This window comes from Theobroma cacao, chromosome 9 (assembly GCF_000208745.1).
Source record: "Theobroma cacao cultivar B97-61/B2 chromosome 9, Criollo_cocoa_genome_V2, whole genome shotgun sequence".
Taxonomy (NCBI): Eukaryota; Viridiplantae; Streptophyta; class Magnoliopsida; order Malvales; family Malvaceae; genus Theobroma; species Theobroma cacao.
Window position 1 is genome coordinate 30,034,586 of NC_030858.1, and position 18,523 is coordinate 30,053,108.

At 35.9% G+C, this 18,523-nt stretch overlaps 3 protein-coding genes across 5 annotated transcripts; 2 read left to right on the forward strand and 1 right to left on the reverse strand.

The window, feature by feature from the left end:
- On the forward strand, window positions 265–9,609 carry LOC18589889. Of its 2 annotated transcripts, XM_018127711.1 has the most exons (12): window positions 265–1,141; window positions 2,257–2,387; window positions 2,498–2,560; window positions 2,729–2,818; window positions 3,089–3,254; window positions 3,396–3,585; window positions 4,405–5,243; window positions 5,535–6,140; window positions 6,246–6,311; window positions 6,633–7,959; window positions 8,930–8,995; window positions 9,205–9,609. In XM_018127711.1, exons 1-10 carry the CDS (start codon window positions 569–571, stop codon window positions 6,738–6,740), a joined length of 2,832 nt encoding a protein of 943 aa, XP_017983200.1. In that variant the 5' UTR covers window positions 265–568; the 3' UTR covers window positions 6,741–7,959; window positions 8,930–8,995; window positions 9,205–9,609. The 2 variants fall into 2 exon arrangements, with proteins under 2 accessions (XP_017983200.1, XP_007015126.2); XM_007015064.2 differs by lacking the exon at window positions 8,930–8,995.
- Window positions 10,530–12,606, forward strand: LOC18589891 (pentatricopeptide repeat-containing protein At5g13770, chloroplastic). The gene is made up of 2 exons (XM_018127856.1): window positions 10,530–10,982; window positions 11,079–12,606. The coding sequence occupies exons 1-2, from the start codon at window positions 10,594–10,596 to the stop codon at window positions 12,418–12,420; spliced, it is 1,731 nt and encodes a 576-aa protein (XP_017983345.1). The 5' UTR covers window positions 10,530–10,593; the 3' UTR covers window positions 12,421–12,606.
- LOC18589892 (protein AE7) lies at window positions 12,724–18,495 on the reverse strand. 2 transcript variants are annotated; one of them, XM_018127854.1, is made up of 6 exons: window positions 18,388–18,495; window positions 16,673–16,801; window positions 16,367–16,472; window positions 16,176–16,275; window positions 15,122–15,167; window positions 12,724–13,292 (listed from the first exon to the last, which is right to left on the reverse strand). In XM_018127854.1, the coding sequence occupies exons 2-6, from the start codon at window positions 16,794–16,796 to the stop codon at window positions 13,075–13,077; spliced, it is 594 nt and encodes a 197-aa protein (XP_017983343.1). In that variant the 5' UTR covers window positions 16,797–16,801; window positions 18,388–18,495; the 3' UTR covers window positions 12,724–13,074. The 2 variants fall into 2 exon arrangements, with proteins under 2 accessions (XP_017983343.1, XP_017983344.1); XM_018127855.1 differs by lacking the exon at window positions 12,724–13,292 and adding an exon at window positions 14,293–14,779 and having other exon boundaries at window positions 18,388–18,494.

The following is an 18,523-nucleotide window of genomic DNA, read 5'->3' on the forward strand; positions in this document are numbered from 1 at the left end:
TTTCAAGAAATGGATCTGCTTTATAAAAGCAGGCAAGGATGTTCCACCACCATCATGTTTACCATACTGGTTAAACTTTAAACACAGCAATTAATTAATACAAGACTGACACAAAGTCGTTATAATTAGGTAAGAAAAAGGATCACTAGCTGCAAACAACACATGCAGAGTAAAAAAGAAGTTAAACAAAACCTACAGATAAACTTGGCTTTGCTGTTGTTTACCACAAGAGAGTTGACAAATAAAGATGCCCAGCAATACGGGTGGTTACAATCTAGGAAATCTGTATATGTAATTATTTCTCTGCTCTTTCATGGACCCCCACCACCTTCCTTCCTGGCTCTCATGGCAATAGAGAGGCCATGAAAGGAGCAGTTGTCCTTCCAAATTTGATGGTTTGTCCTTTTTAAGTACTTGACAATCGCCTTTTCGACTATGGTCCATATGGGGCACCACAAACTGTATAGAACCAACCTAACTTACCCATGACACAATCAGCATATCTTTGTTTGAAGGAGTTCTGTTGTCTCCGGCTTCCTCTTCCCTTGTTTCAGGTTCTTCAGCTACCATGTCTATATTCCATTTAATAATTTTCATTTGGGTCCGTCTGTCGATAAGCGACCTTGTCCTTCTTACTTCTGCCTCATGTTGCCCACACTTTGTTCAACAAACAAGTCGACAGTTCGAGCAGAAAACAGATCGGTTCTGGGAGTTTCGAGAGCAATCTAACAGCTGGGTTGAAGTGAAACCTCCTGTTGATCTTGTATCTTGTGTTAATGATAACTGTACTAAAGTGGGCTTGATTGATCAAACAACAAAAGCCAAAGAAGAGGACTTACAAAAAGAAAAAGATCCTTCTAAACAAAAGAAGCATTTAAAAACGAAGGAGGGTGATATAGGAGAAATAGAGGAGAACTGTTGGACAGTTTTGCCTCAAAGAAAAAGAATTTCTTTGACTAAAATGTCAGAAACATCCATTTGGGTCACAGGTGAAAGTGGGTCTATCTATGAGAGGTTCTGGAATGGAGTTCAGTGGGTGATAGCACCACATGACTTGCAGATGTCAGCAGGTCGTGCAATCTCTGTTTTGATAGTTAACCAGACAATTCTTGCTATCTCAGAAGAAGGAAATCTATATCAGGTACCAATAAGCACCAGTTGCTTCAAATTTACATTTGATGAAACATTATGAACTATGCAGGATCATATAGTCAAACTTCATCACAACATATTACAATATTTCTATGCAAGTATAGAAACAACACTAGAATCAAACATCCTACTCAATTTTTTCTCCCCTTCCCTTCAATTTTGTTTTATTAGTTGCCTACTTATCCTAAAGTCTGGTGGGAGAAAGATTGCAATTTGGATGAGATGAATTTCTTCTCATGGTAAGTGAACAAAATGATTTCAACTAAACAATATTTAAATTATTTTTCCCCTTGTATAAGTGCCTCTTATTAGAAAGTTTCTTCAATTTTCTGATGAGTACTTTAAGGCTAGTTATACAGGCACAAGATTAGAGTAAGGAGTCATGTTAGATGAGAGTTGCACCATAGAGCAGAAATAAAGCACGCACATACAACCACTGTGATCATCATGCATAAAAAGAACACCATGTAGTCTAATGTCAATTCTCCTGAAACCAAGGCCTGTAGGAAATGAATCCAGCAGTGTTTTGCAAATACATATAATATGAATGGAGGATCTCAGGCACCAGTGCTATCAGAATAGACTCCAATCTACCTAACAGGAAATAAAGCCAACACCTAGGCAAAGCACTTACTTTTACAGGGTGATTGGACAGACACAGGGGGAGTAGAAGAGAGTAGAGTGAAAAGGAGCAAAAGGTTTACTCTAAACCGTTTGAAGGTGAACCAATGTACTAAACCCTGAAAAACTCACTTCTTAAAATCTCTCAAATCAAATGATTTTAGAGTAAAATAGTCCACTTTGATGATCTCAGCTTGTTATCCCCTTTTTAGCCTACAAATTTTATTTCAACAATGATTCTAATTCGGGTTACTGTTGTAACTGAGCATAATCTTGCTAGTTATGACTCTCATTCCAAATAAGGCAGAAGTGCTATCATAGTCTACTTCAAAATTTAAACTAAAACCCCATTTTCAACATTTTGAATCCATACCCACAATGAGATAGCATACAGCAGCATCCAAAAGGGACTTACTTAGATTGTGACCACAAGGGTTCCTTTGCTGCTATTATTGGCTGATTTATCCTCTTTCTTTTTTTCAGATGCAACTCGGTGACAGCTCACAGCCAATTTGGGTGGAGTTCAAACCTGCATTCAATCAAAGTACAAATAAAGAAGCAGAACAGAGTTCAGTAGTTCAAATAAAGTCTGGTACTGTTACAAATGATGGGCTGTAAGTACATTAATTCAATTTCGAGGTTTTTTTGCTTCAGGGAATAATACATAATGGAGGATCGTTGTGTCTCTACCAATAATTCCTTTATTTTTCTGAACTCAATGCAGGAGAGTTTATTTCTGCACCAAGAATGGCTTGTTGCTGGAACTGAGTGAGGTTGAGCCTCTAAGGTAGAACTTTTTTCTTTCAAAATCTAAATGCAAGTAGAGCCCTTCATTTGTTACTGCCATTGATGCCTCAAGTTTCATACTCATATGCCAGTCTCTATAGATGAGATGTTGATTTCAATAGGAGACTCTAATATTCAATTGGGAATATGTGCTGTAAACATAGAACAGGTGGGAGAATCATGGCCGACCACCAGGAGCAGATGTTGCAGCAATAGCTGATGCGGCGACTGTTAGAACAGAAGTAGTATATACAATAAGGTGCTCTCTCTCTCTCTCCATAAGTACAATAAGGTGTTCTTTTTTGACCAATACACAACTCAGAGTTAGCTAGCTGAAAAGTATTATCAAATGAAGAAATCAATGCACAACAAAAATAAAGTAGTCACCGAAACAAGCTCCTAACATCTGACGGAAAGAGTTATGTGTGAGTGTCGTGATGTTTATGTATGCTGTCATCAGAGTATAAGTTATAATCTGCCCTTCATTTTAAAATTACCAAAGTGAGCTAAACATGAAATGGTGCAACAGCTCTACAGGTGATCTCTATGAATATGATAAGAGCTCGAGGCCATCATGGAAGAAACATCTACACAGTGAAGAAACAGCAGAGGATGGTTCTCTGATACCATTAAAGGGGTGTACCATACATGGCTTTAGTGGAGATCACTCTGTGTCCTTGTTTCTGCTAACACAGGTACTCTGCATAAACAATTTACGCTCTCACATATCACCAATACTTACAGACTAATTACACATTAGAGCACCCCAAAAATGTGTACTTGTCCTATTATCCTACACTTGATGTCATGTCTTACAAAATTCCTTAAATATACAGGGGGGTATGTTGGTAGAGAGACGACTGCATCAAAGGAAATGGAAATGGATAAGCCACGGAAGTCCAGAAGCCCATCACCTCACATCTATTACTCCCCCACTGGAAGATGAGCCAAAAGAAAGGTTCTTGCCATTGTTTCTCACTACATCCACTGGATTGGTTTTTGAGTATCGAATACAGAAACATTCAGGTAAGTCAAGTAGTGTTGTAAAGCAACCAATAACTCTTCTCTTCGGTTTTCTTTTTCCTCATTCTGAATTACATCAGAGTATTTTTCTTGCTTTGATTATGATCAAGAAACAAGTTAAAATATGTGGACATGAGACAAACTGATATAGTCCATCAAAAAAAGTAGAAAAGACATAACAAGATTTAGAACGCCACAACTAAATGTAACTGCAAAATGTAGAAACCAATAATATGAGATGCTTCCACATCGATCTATACATATGCCAAAATTCAAGTATTGTCTTAGTCACTTCCTATATATTAGAGCAATCACCTATTGAAAAAAAGATGAAGAAGCATGAAAAGGACTAAGAAAAACACGTCTCAAGGGGCCATGACAGCAGATAATTTAGCAAGTCAAAATGAGTGAGCAGATGATAAAGCAATCAGAATTAAGTTCAGCAGTAAAAGAAATTTCAAAAAAATAAACACAACTTCCAATTCAGTGAGTTTAATTGAACAATGAAGATGACTCAAATATCAGCCACAAAAAACCTTTTACCTACAATAGAAGGCTCTAAGTTCCTAGAACTAAATTCACTTGCAAAAACTCTAAAAGGCAATCGTGGAGAACAAATGAGGTTGTCCTTTTTTATATACCAGGAATTCTGGAAATCCAAGGCTTTTATTGTATGAGACCTCCAAGCAAGGTAGGATAAATGCATGAAATTTAATGTAGTCTTACAGTAATGATGCATTTGCATGACCTGCTATTTACAATTTTCAAGTAAATCTAGTGACAATACTACATCTTTGATGTAACTTGTGTATGTGAAGACAGGTACAGCTCAAGAGAACCAAATTTCAGAAGCATGGCTAAATCATATGCATCCACCAAACACAAAAGTTGCAAGAGGTATTGCTGGACTAAAATTTCAACTTGGCAGGACAATGTTTGTACTGGATGATGGTAGACTTGCAGAGTTACACATACCTGGCCTAGGTGGTGAAAATTCAGGACCGACGCATCAATTTAACATGCGAAAGAAATCATCATCTAAGTATGTTTGGTCAATATTGGATGCCCCTGAGACAGAAGGATGGAATGCAGACTATTGTACAGAAGAACGTGGACCTATGAATTGCATAGCAGGTATAAAAGATGAACCAAATGATTCAGGAACTACAAGATTACTGACAAGGAGGAGAAAGGGTAACAAAGCACAACAGGAGTACTTATCTCTACGCACATCCAGGAGTAGATTAGTGAAAACATCAGAAGAAAATAATTTCCCAGACAACTGGATCAACTCAAACTTCCGATTAAGGGTGATGTACGGAGGCATATCATTCTTTGTAATAACAGATGGTGGTTTAACCTTCGAATATCTTTATACTGAAAGTGTATGGCTCTGGTTAAGACATGATCATTCAACACCTATGAGAGGAGCCCTAGGAAACTACAATGGAAGTTTATTTTTTGTTGACATGTATGGAACCTTGCTTATCAGAGAAAGCAGCAACAATGAGCTAACATGGATAAATTGCACTGCAATGAGGAAGGGAAGGCAAGTTATTGGGGGCCCTCCTTGGGATGGTATGCCAGGTAAAAATATGAAAGTCACAGCAGAAGATGCACTGTTCTTTGTGAGCAAAAGCGGAAGGCTGCTGCAGTTCACAGTAAGTTAAAATGAGTAAGGCAAACAGATTAGTTACATCATGATTTGTTTTGTTTATTTTTTTCTCCTGGAAAAAAAATGAAAATAAAAGAGCAAAAGGGCAGGATAACAACAATGCTACTTTCAGTTGTCAGGGGCAACTGAGAAATGCTAGTTATCTATCAAAGTGTAAAATGTAAAATTTAACACTCCAAACATAGTTCCAGTATCTAGACTTCAAAAACTAGAGATGCTGATTCTTTGTACTGTTCCCAAAGTGTTGCACTAACCAACATCCTTAACTATCATGTAGGTTGCCCTGAGGCAGTTCAAATGGAAAGATTGCGGAAACCCTCCAGAAACCAAACTTGCATGCATAATAGATCAAGAAATATTCAGGGAAAATATAGTGTTTGTTGTTGGAAGAAATGGCCGGCTCTACCAGTATAACAAAGTGACTGAGTTGTGGCATGAGCATCACCAATCTCAGCATTTGGTTCTGTCCAGGTTGCCAGGAACTGCTATGAGGCCATCATTGTTGTCACTAACAGGCTCACTTTTCATGCTTTCAGAAGATGGTGGACTAGTTGAATATCACTGGAATGCATGGGATGGTTGGAACTGGGTGGAACACGGCACTCCATGCAAAGATGTTACCTTGGTTGGTCCACCCGGCCCATGTTTCGAAGGCAATCAACTGTTTTTGATTGGTTCAGACGGAAACTTATACCTAAGGTACATGGACCAATTGACATGGAGATGGAAAAACTGTGGCTTCCCACGTAATGGAGACAAAGATCAAACAGAAACGGGAGCCCATGATGCACAGCAAGAAGTTTGTATCGATAACGATATCACAGCTAGTTTAGGTAACAATATGGAGAATCCAAATGATCCCCACAGAAACTGTGACCCCAAGGTTTGTATCCAGCTATCCACACACCAACTTACTAGTTATTCCTACAAGTCTACAGCAAATAGTGATAAACCAAACTGATTTATAAAATCTGTACAAATCATACAGGTTGCTGCTACAAGACCAATTCCATTCTCTGAAGATACAGTTATCTTTGAGCTAAAAGATGGCAGAGTAAGCAATCAAAACCACATTCCATCCTTGTTTCTAATTTTCAACATCTTATTAATTATCCCAAGTAACCAAAAACATAGTCACACAAAGTATATCATAATCACAAACTCCATAAACATTTCATTCAGACAAAAATGCAATCCAACTCAAGTAAAGTTGCTTCTATCATTTGCTTCAAGTTTCCCAAAAAAAAAAAAAGAATCTGTGGGTTTTCATTGCCAACGTGTAACTTACTTTCATGGCGGAAAAAGTATGAAGGCAAACCTTAGTAAAGAAATAAATAAAGAGTAATAAGCTAATGGAAATTATGAAATGGTGCAGTTGGCGGAAATTCAAAATGTTGAAGACACGCAATGGGTTTGGGTACGGATCATCGGCACTCCAACAAGCTTATGCACAGCAAGTTATTGGACTGCTTTGGCAGCATGAAAATTTATACCCGCAAAAATATATGAGCTTTTTCTTCTTTCTTTTTTACTCTTACGATTATTACGTGGCAGCACTGATTAGAACTTGGGAATAAATTTGAATGTATATTAAAAAATGCACAAAACTACAAAAATTTACACATATAGACAAATCGTAATTTTAGAATTTTACCTTTTCGGATGCAAATCTTTTTTTTCGATTTTGTGTTTATTTTCTGTCTCTATTCCAAAATCATATCATCTACTCCAATTATTGAAATCAATATTCTATCATAATTATAAATACCATAAAATATATTATGATATTAATAAAAAAGGATATATTTAATTAAATATTAAAAATAAAATATATCATGTCAGTACAATTATATCATAACATATATATATATATATATAATTATTTTATATGTATAAATATTTTTTTTTCATAACTTATCTAATGAATACTCAAAATTAAACAAAAAAAAAAGAAACGAAGAGCAGGAAAAAAAAATCAGAAACCAAGAAAAACCGTCGAGTGTGCCTCCATTTCTTTGTGGATTGAAAGTAGAAGATTGAAGGTAAGGAAGTTTGGTTGATTGGTGCGATCTGATAAAACATTCTTGCTTCCGACAGATTTTAGTTTCAAGTCCCTCAGTTTTCTTTTCTTTTCTTTCCTTCCCCTTTCCTCTGTCTTTTTAATCTCTTTCACGGTTTCTTCCCTTTGAGCATTTTGATTCAGATTTTGAAAGTTCGGTTCCGTGTTTCTCTTCTCTTCGCTTCTTGGATTCAAGGGATAGATGTGTAACTTCTTCGATTCTGCTCTATTTCTCTCTCTCTGAATCCTTTTTTTGGGATTTTTACAATGATAGAAGCTTCTAATTTAACGTCTTCAATGGAATCATATTATCTTTTTTTTTAAAAAAAAATTACGATTTTTCTTTGCGTTCATTCTTACTTATTTTCTTCTTTTAAAACTTAAAAAGCCAAAAAGTGTCATCGTTTTCAGGCCTGTTGTTCCTTTTTTTTTTTTCTTGTTTGTCTGCAAAATCCGTTAACCGAACATCAATGGTGGTTTCTGGAGATAGTACCAGTAGTGGGCTAAAAACGACGACGTTTTGGGGGTGGTTGTTGGTGGGAATCGGATCCGTCGTCTTGCCTGGATTTCTCTTCACTGCTATGATCTCGAAGCTTCTTCCGCCGTCAAATAATCATATTTTTGCAGCCATCCAAAACGACAGGTAATATAAATATGTCATTTTTATCTTCTTTAATTTTCCGGATATTTATGTTAAGGTTGCAAGGAGTTAAAGGTTGTGTTTGGATAATAGAGAATGAGAGGAAAATATGAAAATAATGAACTGGAAGAATTTTTTTTTTCTTTCGTTTTTATTTATTTTTTTTTTTTGAAGTTCACTTTGTTATTATTAATTTTTAAATTTTTAGAAGTAAAAAGTAATAAGCTTCCTTCAGAATGTGAAACTAAATATTACTAAGTTATTTTGAAAAGGATTTTATTTTTGTGTAAAAAATTATGCTTGGTAATACGTTAGTAGTACATTTTAATCAACTTAGGTTATTTTTAAATTGATGGAAGGTATTACAAATAAAAGTAACAAATCAAAAGGAATTTATTCTGTTTATAATTTGCTAGCTTGTAGTATAATCTGATACATGTTTGAACAGAGAAGTATGGAGATCAATTATGTTGGTGTCATTTTCCCTGGCTTATAGTTTCTTATTAGGTTTATCCTTTCCATTTCAATGACTTTGGCTATGTTGGCATGCTTTTATCTGCACCTCATACTATACACTTTGGTTTGCTTCCCAGTTTGCTGATGTTTGGCTGTTGCCTGCGCTTTAATATTTGATGTCTGGGCTATACTGGCTATGCATGATGCATGACATTCTTATCTTCTGTTGGTAAATGTATAGTTGGATATTCTTCTAGCCTTTAAAATATGGCAAAGCAGATGCATATTTGTTCATATCTGCCTTATGTAAAGGGGAAATGAAAAACTGGGGATGTGACGGAAAAGAGAATGGCTCGTAAGGGAAAACACTCTGTGATTAGTGTTCCTTGGAGTTCAACTTCTCCTTTTACATGAATTTTATGGCTTGTATGAAGGACCATGGTGGATGCATTTTTCAACTTGACAGATATCTTTCTAACGTGTTGATGATTGATCAAATTAGTATTCCTTGAAGCAGCCAGACAAGAAATCACCGTCAAGATCATTTGGGATAGTTTGCTTTTATGATATGAGTGTTTCGGAGGTAGTGGTGTAGTTCTATTACCTGTTTACCAAGGCAAAACGAATTTACCTTGTGCTTGGCCGCTACTTGAAACATGTTACAAAAAAATTTTCTTTGCAGAAATTTAAGATTCGCAGATTTATTATTATTACTATTAATAAGGTTAAAATTTGAAGTCCCTATATATTTTCCTTGATTTTTGCTTTGCTTTGCTTTGCTTTGTTTAACAGGTATTACTGCTACTTGGTGCCCTTGACACTTCCAGTTCTTGTGGTTGCTGTATATTTCCATTGGCTTAGCATGAAATTATTTAAGCATGCATGACATCTGTGGCAACCACCAATGAGAGGAAGACTGAGGTAGTTTGCTCCATAATGGCGACTCTGGACATATGAGTGATAGAGAGTGTTTTTGTTCTTCTTGTTGTTGTTTTCTTGTGTGTGTAAATAGGAAGTTAGCAGGTAGTAGAGCTAAATTAGATGGAACATATTAGAGACTCTTATAATAATTCTGTCTTTGCTGTTTGATATGTAAGTCTCATTTGTAGTCACAATGCAATGAGAAGCTTTCATTTGTTTGCTTCAACTGCTTATATATTAAATCCAATGCTCCAAAAAGAGTGATCTTCAGTCCTTTCCTCTAGTTTATTCCCCATTGGATAGAGTTTCCCCAATTTCTTTTCATTACTCTACTTGTTTCTGATCCTTTTATATGTCCCCAGCTCAAAATAGCTATATTGAAGATTCCATGCCTATGAGGTCCAAAAATTCAATAGATTGTAATTATTTGAACTGATGGTGAAAAGTATGGAATGAGAAATTTAGTCTTCTCTCTTGTCATTAGTACCTGGAAAGCATTCCCTTTTGTCTTGACCTTCCCCCTCTTTTTTTTTTTTTTTTTCTGCATTGAAAAGATTTGCTGGACTGAATTACTCCTTTTACCTTTTGAAAGATGCACCACCCTTTGTAATCAGTGATGATTGATTATGAAATAATCTCACCACTGTAGTACTGTCCACTCTTTCAAGTTTCACCCACCCTTCTTGTCTCCATCAACCACCATCAAAAGCTTGACATCTTTCTTTTCCTTGCCTTTTTTTTTTTGTGGTAATATGCTGTCATTCATTGTTTTTAGTCAAGCTGTTACCCCCACCAATGAAAAAGTACAAATCCATGCACATCTCTTTAATTAATCTTCTTCCTATTTTGCAGAAAAGATGGGCCAATTTGACATTAAAGTCATATAAGCTAGAAAATACTTCTTTCCTTCATTTGGCTCTGAACTTTCTTTTTTTCATTTCACTGTTCTTTTCTTTCCCTTTCTCAGGCCACAGAATATGTTGTTTGTTTCTGTCCCTCTCAGCAAACTCTCTCTCTCTCCAAAATTGGCACTGCCATTCTAGTTGCTGCAAATAGAACACGTGTCAGAAGGCAACCCTTTATCATTTTCACAAAAAGATAGATTTCAATTCCATTTGTCACTTTTTTATTGGCTGATGTGCTACATGCAGACATGGCAAAATCCAATCCATAAAAAGATAAGCTATTTATGTAGCTCCACAAGTACTTTACCTGTGTTCCAACAGTTTACAGCTCCATAACCTTATCCCCCCACCCAAAATGGCCATTTCCAGTTCTCCAGACTGGTCCTTGGCTTCAACTGATTCCTACACATCGAAAACCAGAAAATTTGGTCTCTTTTCATCATGCAAAACCCTTCACTTTGTCTCCTTCCCCACCTCCAACCTTCCATTATTCCACATCTACTCCTCAGGCTGTCCATCTCCTATCCTAGAGGATGCATCAACCAATGTGCCCAGCACCAAATTGGAACTTAAATTCCAAGGTTCTCAACAGTTCTCTCTTCCGGATTTGGATAACTTAAATAGTTTTTTGTGTGGGTTATTGCAAGATACTCAAAATGAACGACTAGCATATGATTACTATGAGAAAGCAAAACGAAGGCCAGGGTTCATACCAGAAAAACCAATGTTACAGCTTCTAATCAGGTACTTGGTCCAATCCAAGAAATGGGATTTAGTTATGTCTCTTTCAGAGGATTTTAAGCATTACCATGTCTTGCCTGATAGTTATACTTGTTCAAGATTAATTAATGCGTGTATTAGAGCTAGAAAATTCAAGGTTGTGGGGACTTTGCTTCAAGTGTTTAAATCAGATAAGGTAGTTGCTCTCATTGCATTTAATTCAGCGATGGCAGGTTATAATAAGTTGCACATGTTTAGAAGCACAATTGCTGTATATGAAACAATGAAATTCAATGGAATTTTTCAGGATGCGGAATCTTATTGCCAGATAATGGAAGCTTATCAGCACCTTGGTGATATGGACAAAGTTGCAGCATTCTTTGATGAATTTGAAAGTAGGAAGTTAGATTTGACACCAGCTGCACCTCGTGTTTACAGTATCCTATGTGAGTCATTGGGGAAATCAGGTCGAGCTTATGAAGCTCTTGAATATTTCAGAGACATGACAAAGAAAGGAATTCCTGTGAGTTCTTCGGTTTACTCTTCCTTGATACGCTCATTTGCGAGCATTCGCGATTTAACTGTGGTCGAAGAACTATTCAAAGAGGCGGCGGAGAGGAGGATGGTAAGGGATCCAGAAGTGTTTTTGAAACTTGTATTGATGTACATAGATGAAGGGTTGCTAGAAAAAACTTTGGAAATTGTGAGGGTGATGGAGGATGCCAACATAAAGGTTTCTGATTGTATTTTTTGTACAATAGTCAATGGCTTCTCCAAAAGGAGAGGGTATCAATCCGCTATTGTAGTTTATGAGGAGCTGCTTTCTCAAGGCTGCAAACCAGGTCAAGTAACTTATGCGTCTATCATAAATGCCTACTGCCGTAGTGGTCTCAACTCGAAAGCTGAAACGGTATTTTCAGAGATGGAGGAGAAGGGGTTTGATAAATGTGTTGTGGCATATTCGAGCATGATAGCAATGTATGGGAAAACAGGGAGGATAAGAGATGCAATGAAGCTTGTGGCTAAAATGAAACACAAAGGGTGTCAGCCCAATGTATGGATTTATAATTCTTTGATGGACATGCATGGGAGAGTGAAGAACTTGAGACAGGTGGAGAAGCTTTGGAAGGAAATGAAGCGGAGAAAGACGGCACCAGATAAAGTTAGCTACACTACTATCATCAGCGCTTACAGTCGAGCAAGGGAGTATGAGATGTGCCTTAAATGCTACCAGGAGTTTAGACTGAACGGGGGTTTGATTGATAAGGCTATGGCTGGCATCATGGTTGGTATTTTCTCTAAAACAAGTCGGATTGATGAGTTGGTGAAGCTTCTGCAGGACATGAAAGTTGAAGGAACTCAGTTAGATGGAAGGCTATATCATTCAGCTATGAATGCCTTGAGGGATGCTGGGTTGGAAACACAGGCTAAATGGTTGCAAAAGAATTTTGATGCTAAGTAGATTACATGCTGTGTGGTGCTCACAAGAATGGCACTTCACCCTCCCAAATGTTGAAATCTGGGGTATATTGTATATAAAACATATATTGAAGATCTAACTTGTATTGCTTCCAGCTTTTCAAACCCAAAACGCTTTGTTATCATTAATTGTGATTGTTTGATTTTCAAGCTACATTCATTAAGAAAACTCGGTGGAGGGATCTTTACCGTAACATGTATTAAGACTGTAGAGAGATCTTCAATCATCAAGACAAACGATACGTTTTTCTTTTTTCTTATTATTATTTTCACTTGTTAACAATGATACTGAATTAAAATTCAACGTTTTAGTAAAAATGAAATGCTTACAATTAATTTAGGACTTTATATCCTAGTCATAGTCCCAACAAAGTTCTTTCCCATGTACTAAGCTGCCCCTAATGTTAAATGTATTTTAATTTAAGATCAAGTTTACATGGAACTTGCCATGATTATGCTAATTTGTCAAACACAAAAGAAAGTTTCAGGATATCTTAATTTGCCAACAAAATCGCACGTGGGTTTCTGTAATTTCCGTTGTCAATGGTTGGCGAGAACCTTGCCATTCATCCAACTCTTTGATAAGGCACAAGACTGAAAAACACTATCCCTTTCATCCTCTATCAATCCCTCCAACTCAACTAATGCCCCATTTAACTCTTGAGCTTTTCGTCGTTTCAATCCCAATACTCTTGCCCAAATCTCTTCCAACATCTCTTATGTTATCACCCAATAATATGGCAACATTAATAATTGATTCAGCCGAAATCAATTCATCCATCTCATTGGTCTTTTTCTTCTTTGCTGAAGTGCGTATTTTCACGTTTTCCAACAGTTGATGCTTAAGGTTGGGCCCTGGACACATTCAAACCATATTCAGCACCATTACCTTCTTCCATTTCCTTTAAGATATCTGCAGAAGATACATACATGCAGCAATTTGTGCATTTTTTCCTGCTGTTCCATCTTTACCATAAATTCGATTGAACTCATTATAGAAAGAAAAAACTCCTTATTCTGAACTAGACAGCATTATTATGAACTGGACAACATAATAAATATTTAATATATAAACAAAATTGTAATATTAATATTATTTATTAACATCGAATAAAAAGTTTTTCTTTCTACAATGAGTCACAAGGGATACTGCCATAATAAAGTTTTTCTTTCAATAATGAGTTCAACAGGATTTAAGCTAAATACCCAGTAACAAGAAAAAATGTATAATTTATTGCAGATATCCTCAAGGAAATAGAAAAAGATAACAACAGGACAAATGAAGGTGAAGCTAAATATGGTTTGGATGACATGGATGTCCCTAGCACCCAATCTCAAGCATCAACCATTCGAAAATGTGAAAATAATTCAACAAAGAAGAAGAAAAAGACCACTGAGATAAGTGAAACCAAATTCTGCCGAATCAATTTTTAATGTTGTCATGTTATTGGCTGATAACATAAGAGAAGCTGGCAGGGATTTGAGTAGGAGTATAGAGACTGAAATGATAACCCAACAAAAGATTCAAGAGTTAGATGGGACATTAGATGAGACCGAGAAATTAGTTTTTATTTTTATTTTTATTTTTATTTTTTTGGTCTTCTCACTCAAAATGCAGCTACATGATGACAATCCAAGCAACAATCATCAATAGAGAACGAAGTCAATGATGCAAGAGGGAAATGAGGAAAAATGGGAACCCTAACAAGATAGCATAAATTTGAGAAAAAATAGAAAGTCCCACGCATTTGTATTTAGACAAAAACATTATAAAATTATAATAAAAGATATTTCTGTCTTTTATCATTTATTCCTTTGTAATTCCAGAGTTATTCTTGCTAACCGAACATTGGAATAATGTAAGAATGACAATTTCATTCCATGAACCATACTACATAATAATTCTTCTATTCTATTCCTACCTCATTCTATCCTCAAAGAATGATTATTCCATTCTCCATCTACTCCATTTCACTAAACAAATGTGATCTTAAGGAATAGGGAATCTCATGGAATAGCCATTCTTTAGTGCAAAAATGAACCAAACACTAGAATAAACATCTCATCAGGAATGGTGCTAGAATGGCCTGACCATTCCAGTGAACCAAACGTGATGTAAAAGCAACCAAGTGAGATAAGCAAAATAAAGATAAAAGGAATTATATAAAGGTGACAAAGAAACCAAGTGGCCTTTATAAAACACACAAAATTTCTCCCACTCCATTTAGTAATATGATACATTCAACCATACGATGGAGCCAGACATTCATCAACCATATCCAAAAGGTTTGGGTTTTCTAGTGCTGCCGCAACTCGTTCTTTATCATTCAGTTGTTTATTAACTGCATTTAGTTAAGAAGAAAAGAGATATGAGATAATTCTTTAACTGCTACACTACACACACAAGCTTTGTATTTACCATACTTGACTCCAATTCCTATCATAATCTTTATTCAGCTTAGGTAGTAGTTAGTTAGTAGTTATTAACTATCAAGAGAAGAAACATTTCCCACCAAGAAAGGAAAATAATATTAGGAGAAATTAAATCCATTATCAACCTAGACCAAAATATGAAGGCTGTACCACACTTCTTTAAAGTTAATATAAAAATCTCTCCCCTTCCACAACTAATTTTTGGAAACAAAGCTGGCATTGACCACCAGAGAGAAAGAGAGAGAGTATACCTGCAGCTTCAGTTGCATGAGTTCCTGGTGCAACCCTTATATCCATCTAAACACAATGAAAAACAATCTTTAGCATGGGGAAGGTAGCGGAGAGTAAGAGATTGAAAAAGAGGGCAACAATTTGCAAAGTGTATCTGCAGAATATGAACCATGTATAGTTTATGTGATCAACAGAATGCCAAACATAACATATAGGAATCAATGACTCCAAATAATTTGATCAGATCCTTAACAAACGTTGCAGACCGAAAGAGTTCTGTGAAAGAAATTTTGCTATAGAAACCTAAAAAGAACTTATCATTAATTGGTTTATTGACCGCTCATCTTATCTGAACTATTAACTATCAGTTGACAGATGGGGCTTGAAATGATAAAATCCAGCATATGGGTTTGAAAATCCTCATATCCTCATGTGGACAATATATAACTAGAATGAGTGAAGGGCTTCAAAAGTCAAACTATAGCTGCATTAGCAATAGATGACATTAGAGGTACCTACTCAATTTACAAGAACAAACTTCAGACACAATTTAGTCAAGCATCAAAGTTCAAGCAGCAAATTTGAAAGAATTTATATGCTACAAAGAATCACAATGGAAATTTAGTTATCAGTGGAATTTCTTAAGCAAAACAAGTAGCTCAGATCAGCATAGCATCTACAGAGGTCTCAGACTGCAGTTATAAAGATGAAAGAAATGAGAAAGAAACTTGCAGATTGTAAGTCATATGCAAAAAAGTAAGATTTCCTTTTTAATTCATGGAACTAATCCAGCAAATTAGGAATCCCCTTTTCTTGTCCCAATTTCTACCATCCAATCTCCGAATAAAATGCTTAAGTTCAGAAATACTAAACATTGTTTGAGATCAAGCTCTTATCTATCCATTCCTTATCCAAAGCAAACAGTAAAACAAAGACATCAGCTTTACCTCATTCATATAGCACTAGAAAAATTACATGTTAGCTCAAACAAGCTCCCCCCACCCTGCCCCCACACAACCCCCCCCCTCCCCCCCCCCCCCCAAAAAAAAAAAAAAAGGTCGGAAAGATAAATACCTTGTAGCGAGAAGGGAGACTCCTCATAAGTTTGACTCTCAAGCAAAGACCAATGACTGTAGCCATACTACAATGTTCAACAGTAGGAGTAAATGTGACCCTGAATAAGAAATAAACCAATAAAAAACCCTTTGATTAAACTGAAAAATGAGCAGGAAGCACATGAATAAGAGACAATTTCATCTTTTTACCTAACATAACTACGCTCATGGTCTACTTCAATGGCATCTTCAGTTATTACTTTAAGCTCTTCTAAAGAGTAGGGATGCTCTGGATCCTTTATATCTCTAATATGATTTAAGAATGTTAAGAAAATCAAATAACCTGGTCCACATAATTTACTGTAAAACTATGGAAAACACTATTCTCAATAGATGCAGATTATTTTTCAAGGTATGTTAATTTGGATATATAAAAACAATACAAAAAAGTAAAGTTACAATAACTTGCATAATGAAAAGAAATTAATAATAAGAAGAAGAGCAAAAAGAGGATATCAAAAATTTCTTGCTGGTCAATAGGTTCCACCGCGTATTCATCAGGTAGAGTTGCTAAGTTACGAAGCCGCCGCTCTTTCTTCTCGTACACAACAGGATTTGCATTTATCAAACCGGATACCATAATTACTAAATTCAATTAACAAAATATAATCATGTCAATAAATCAATTCATCTTTATTTATACACAGAATTAAAAGGAAGAAGAAAAAGAAGACATATTCATATATATGCAATAGAGAAAATAGAGAGAGAATTATGCACTAAGTTTTTATCCTCTATTTTCCCAGTAACCAAACAAATAACATTAGATAGAAAGAGGGGACATGCATCCAGAGAAAGAAAATCAAAAATAAATTCCCAAGAAAAAGAAAAAAAATAGCCCTCTATTTCATCTTCCAAAACTGCTATAAATATCTACAATGTCAAGATGAACATACCATACCTAAACTCAAAGAATTCACAGAAACCAAATCTCACATCTCTCATGCCTGCCTAAATGATATGAATCAACCCGACTTCCAGAAAATTCCCAAAGAAAAGAAAAGCCGGAAAACACAATATGATGCATCCTACTTTCTCTACAAATTATCCGTACAACCCTAAATGATGGAGAGCCATTCCATAAACACCCACCATATCCAAACCTAACAAGTGGATTTTGTCTCAGGTTAACAAACCAAACCCATGGCAAGAGACCTACATATATTGCATCCAAAAGAGACCCACAGACATAGCTAAATTTGCATACTTCCCAACTCATAGTAACATGTCAAAAACACGAAAAATGAAATAAAGAAATCAATCTATGTGCATCATAAACCCAAAAGCAAATAATTTCAGCAATTAAAGAAAAAAAAATTCAAAATCTCTGCAACCATGAATCCAAAAAAAGAAGGCAAGTGGCAAACAAAAGAAAACCTAAAGGGCCACAGACACAAACCCTAATAGGACCACAAACAGCAACTACCAACTAAAAATCCAAAAAAGTTAACAGCAATTCTTGGACTAAACTATGCAGACTCCTTCAAGACTCTCTCTCTCTGCAACTTGTGCGAATTTTTTTACCACTCTAAACTATTCTATCTCTCCATCTTTATTCTTGTTGCTTTCTCCCATACTTGGATTTCTCTGTCTCACTCTATTCTCCATTGATTCCGGGTTTCTAGGCCTTGAATACTCGGTTTCTCTCTCTATTAGTTTAGGGTAAAGTTTAGGAATTAGACACATATGGAGCTAAATTCTAAATTACTCATAATATTCTGGATGCATCACCCCCTATTTTTTTTTTCTTTGGCAATAGGAAAGTTGGATTTCTTGTCATGGCTTTTCTAAGTCAAATATGGATGATGGTAATCAATTTTTTTGTCTCCTTAGGATATTTCTGCCTCTCTGTCTCTCTATATTCAAACATTCAACACCAAATTCTATTAAAAGCAAAACTTTGAATGGGCTATCAACAAAACCTAATATGGTTTCAACCAAATTCGACATTAATATTTCATGATTCATGCAATCTTCCAATTGCAATTCATTTTCTATTCTATCTTGACTGTACACAATAAATCATTCACTCAATTCCATTTTTTTTGTTCTTGACCTCACCAAATCCAGTGAACAAACCAAGAAAAATTGAGATACCCAGAAACTGAAACAACAGGAAAAAAAAAAGGTCCCATGCCTTCAACACCGGAGATGAGGACAAAGAGACTCACCGGAGACGAGTAAGTGGACAGCGGAGCGGAGCAACAAACAAGAGAGAGAGGACGGAAGCTCTAAAAATGGGCCTGCCGTAGAGAGAGAAAAAAGGAATGGGCTTGGTATTGTATAAGAAGGTAATTTTTGGATTGG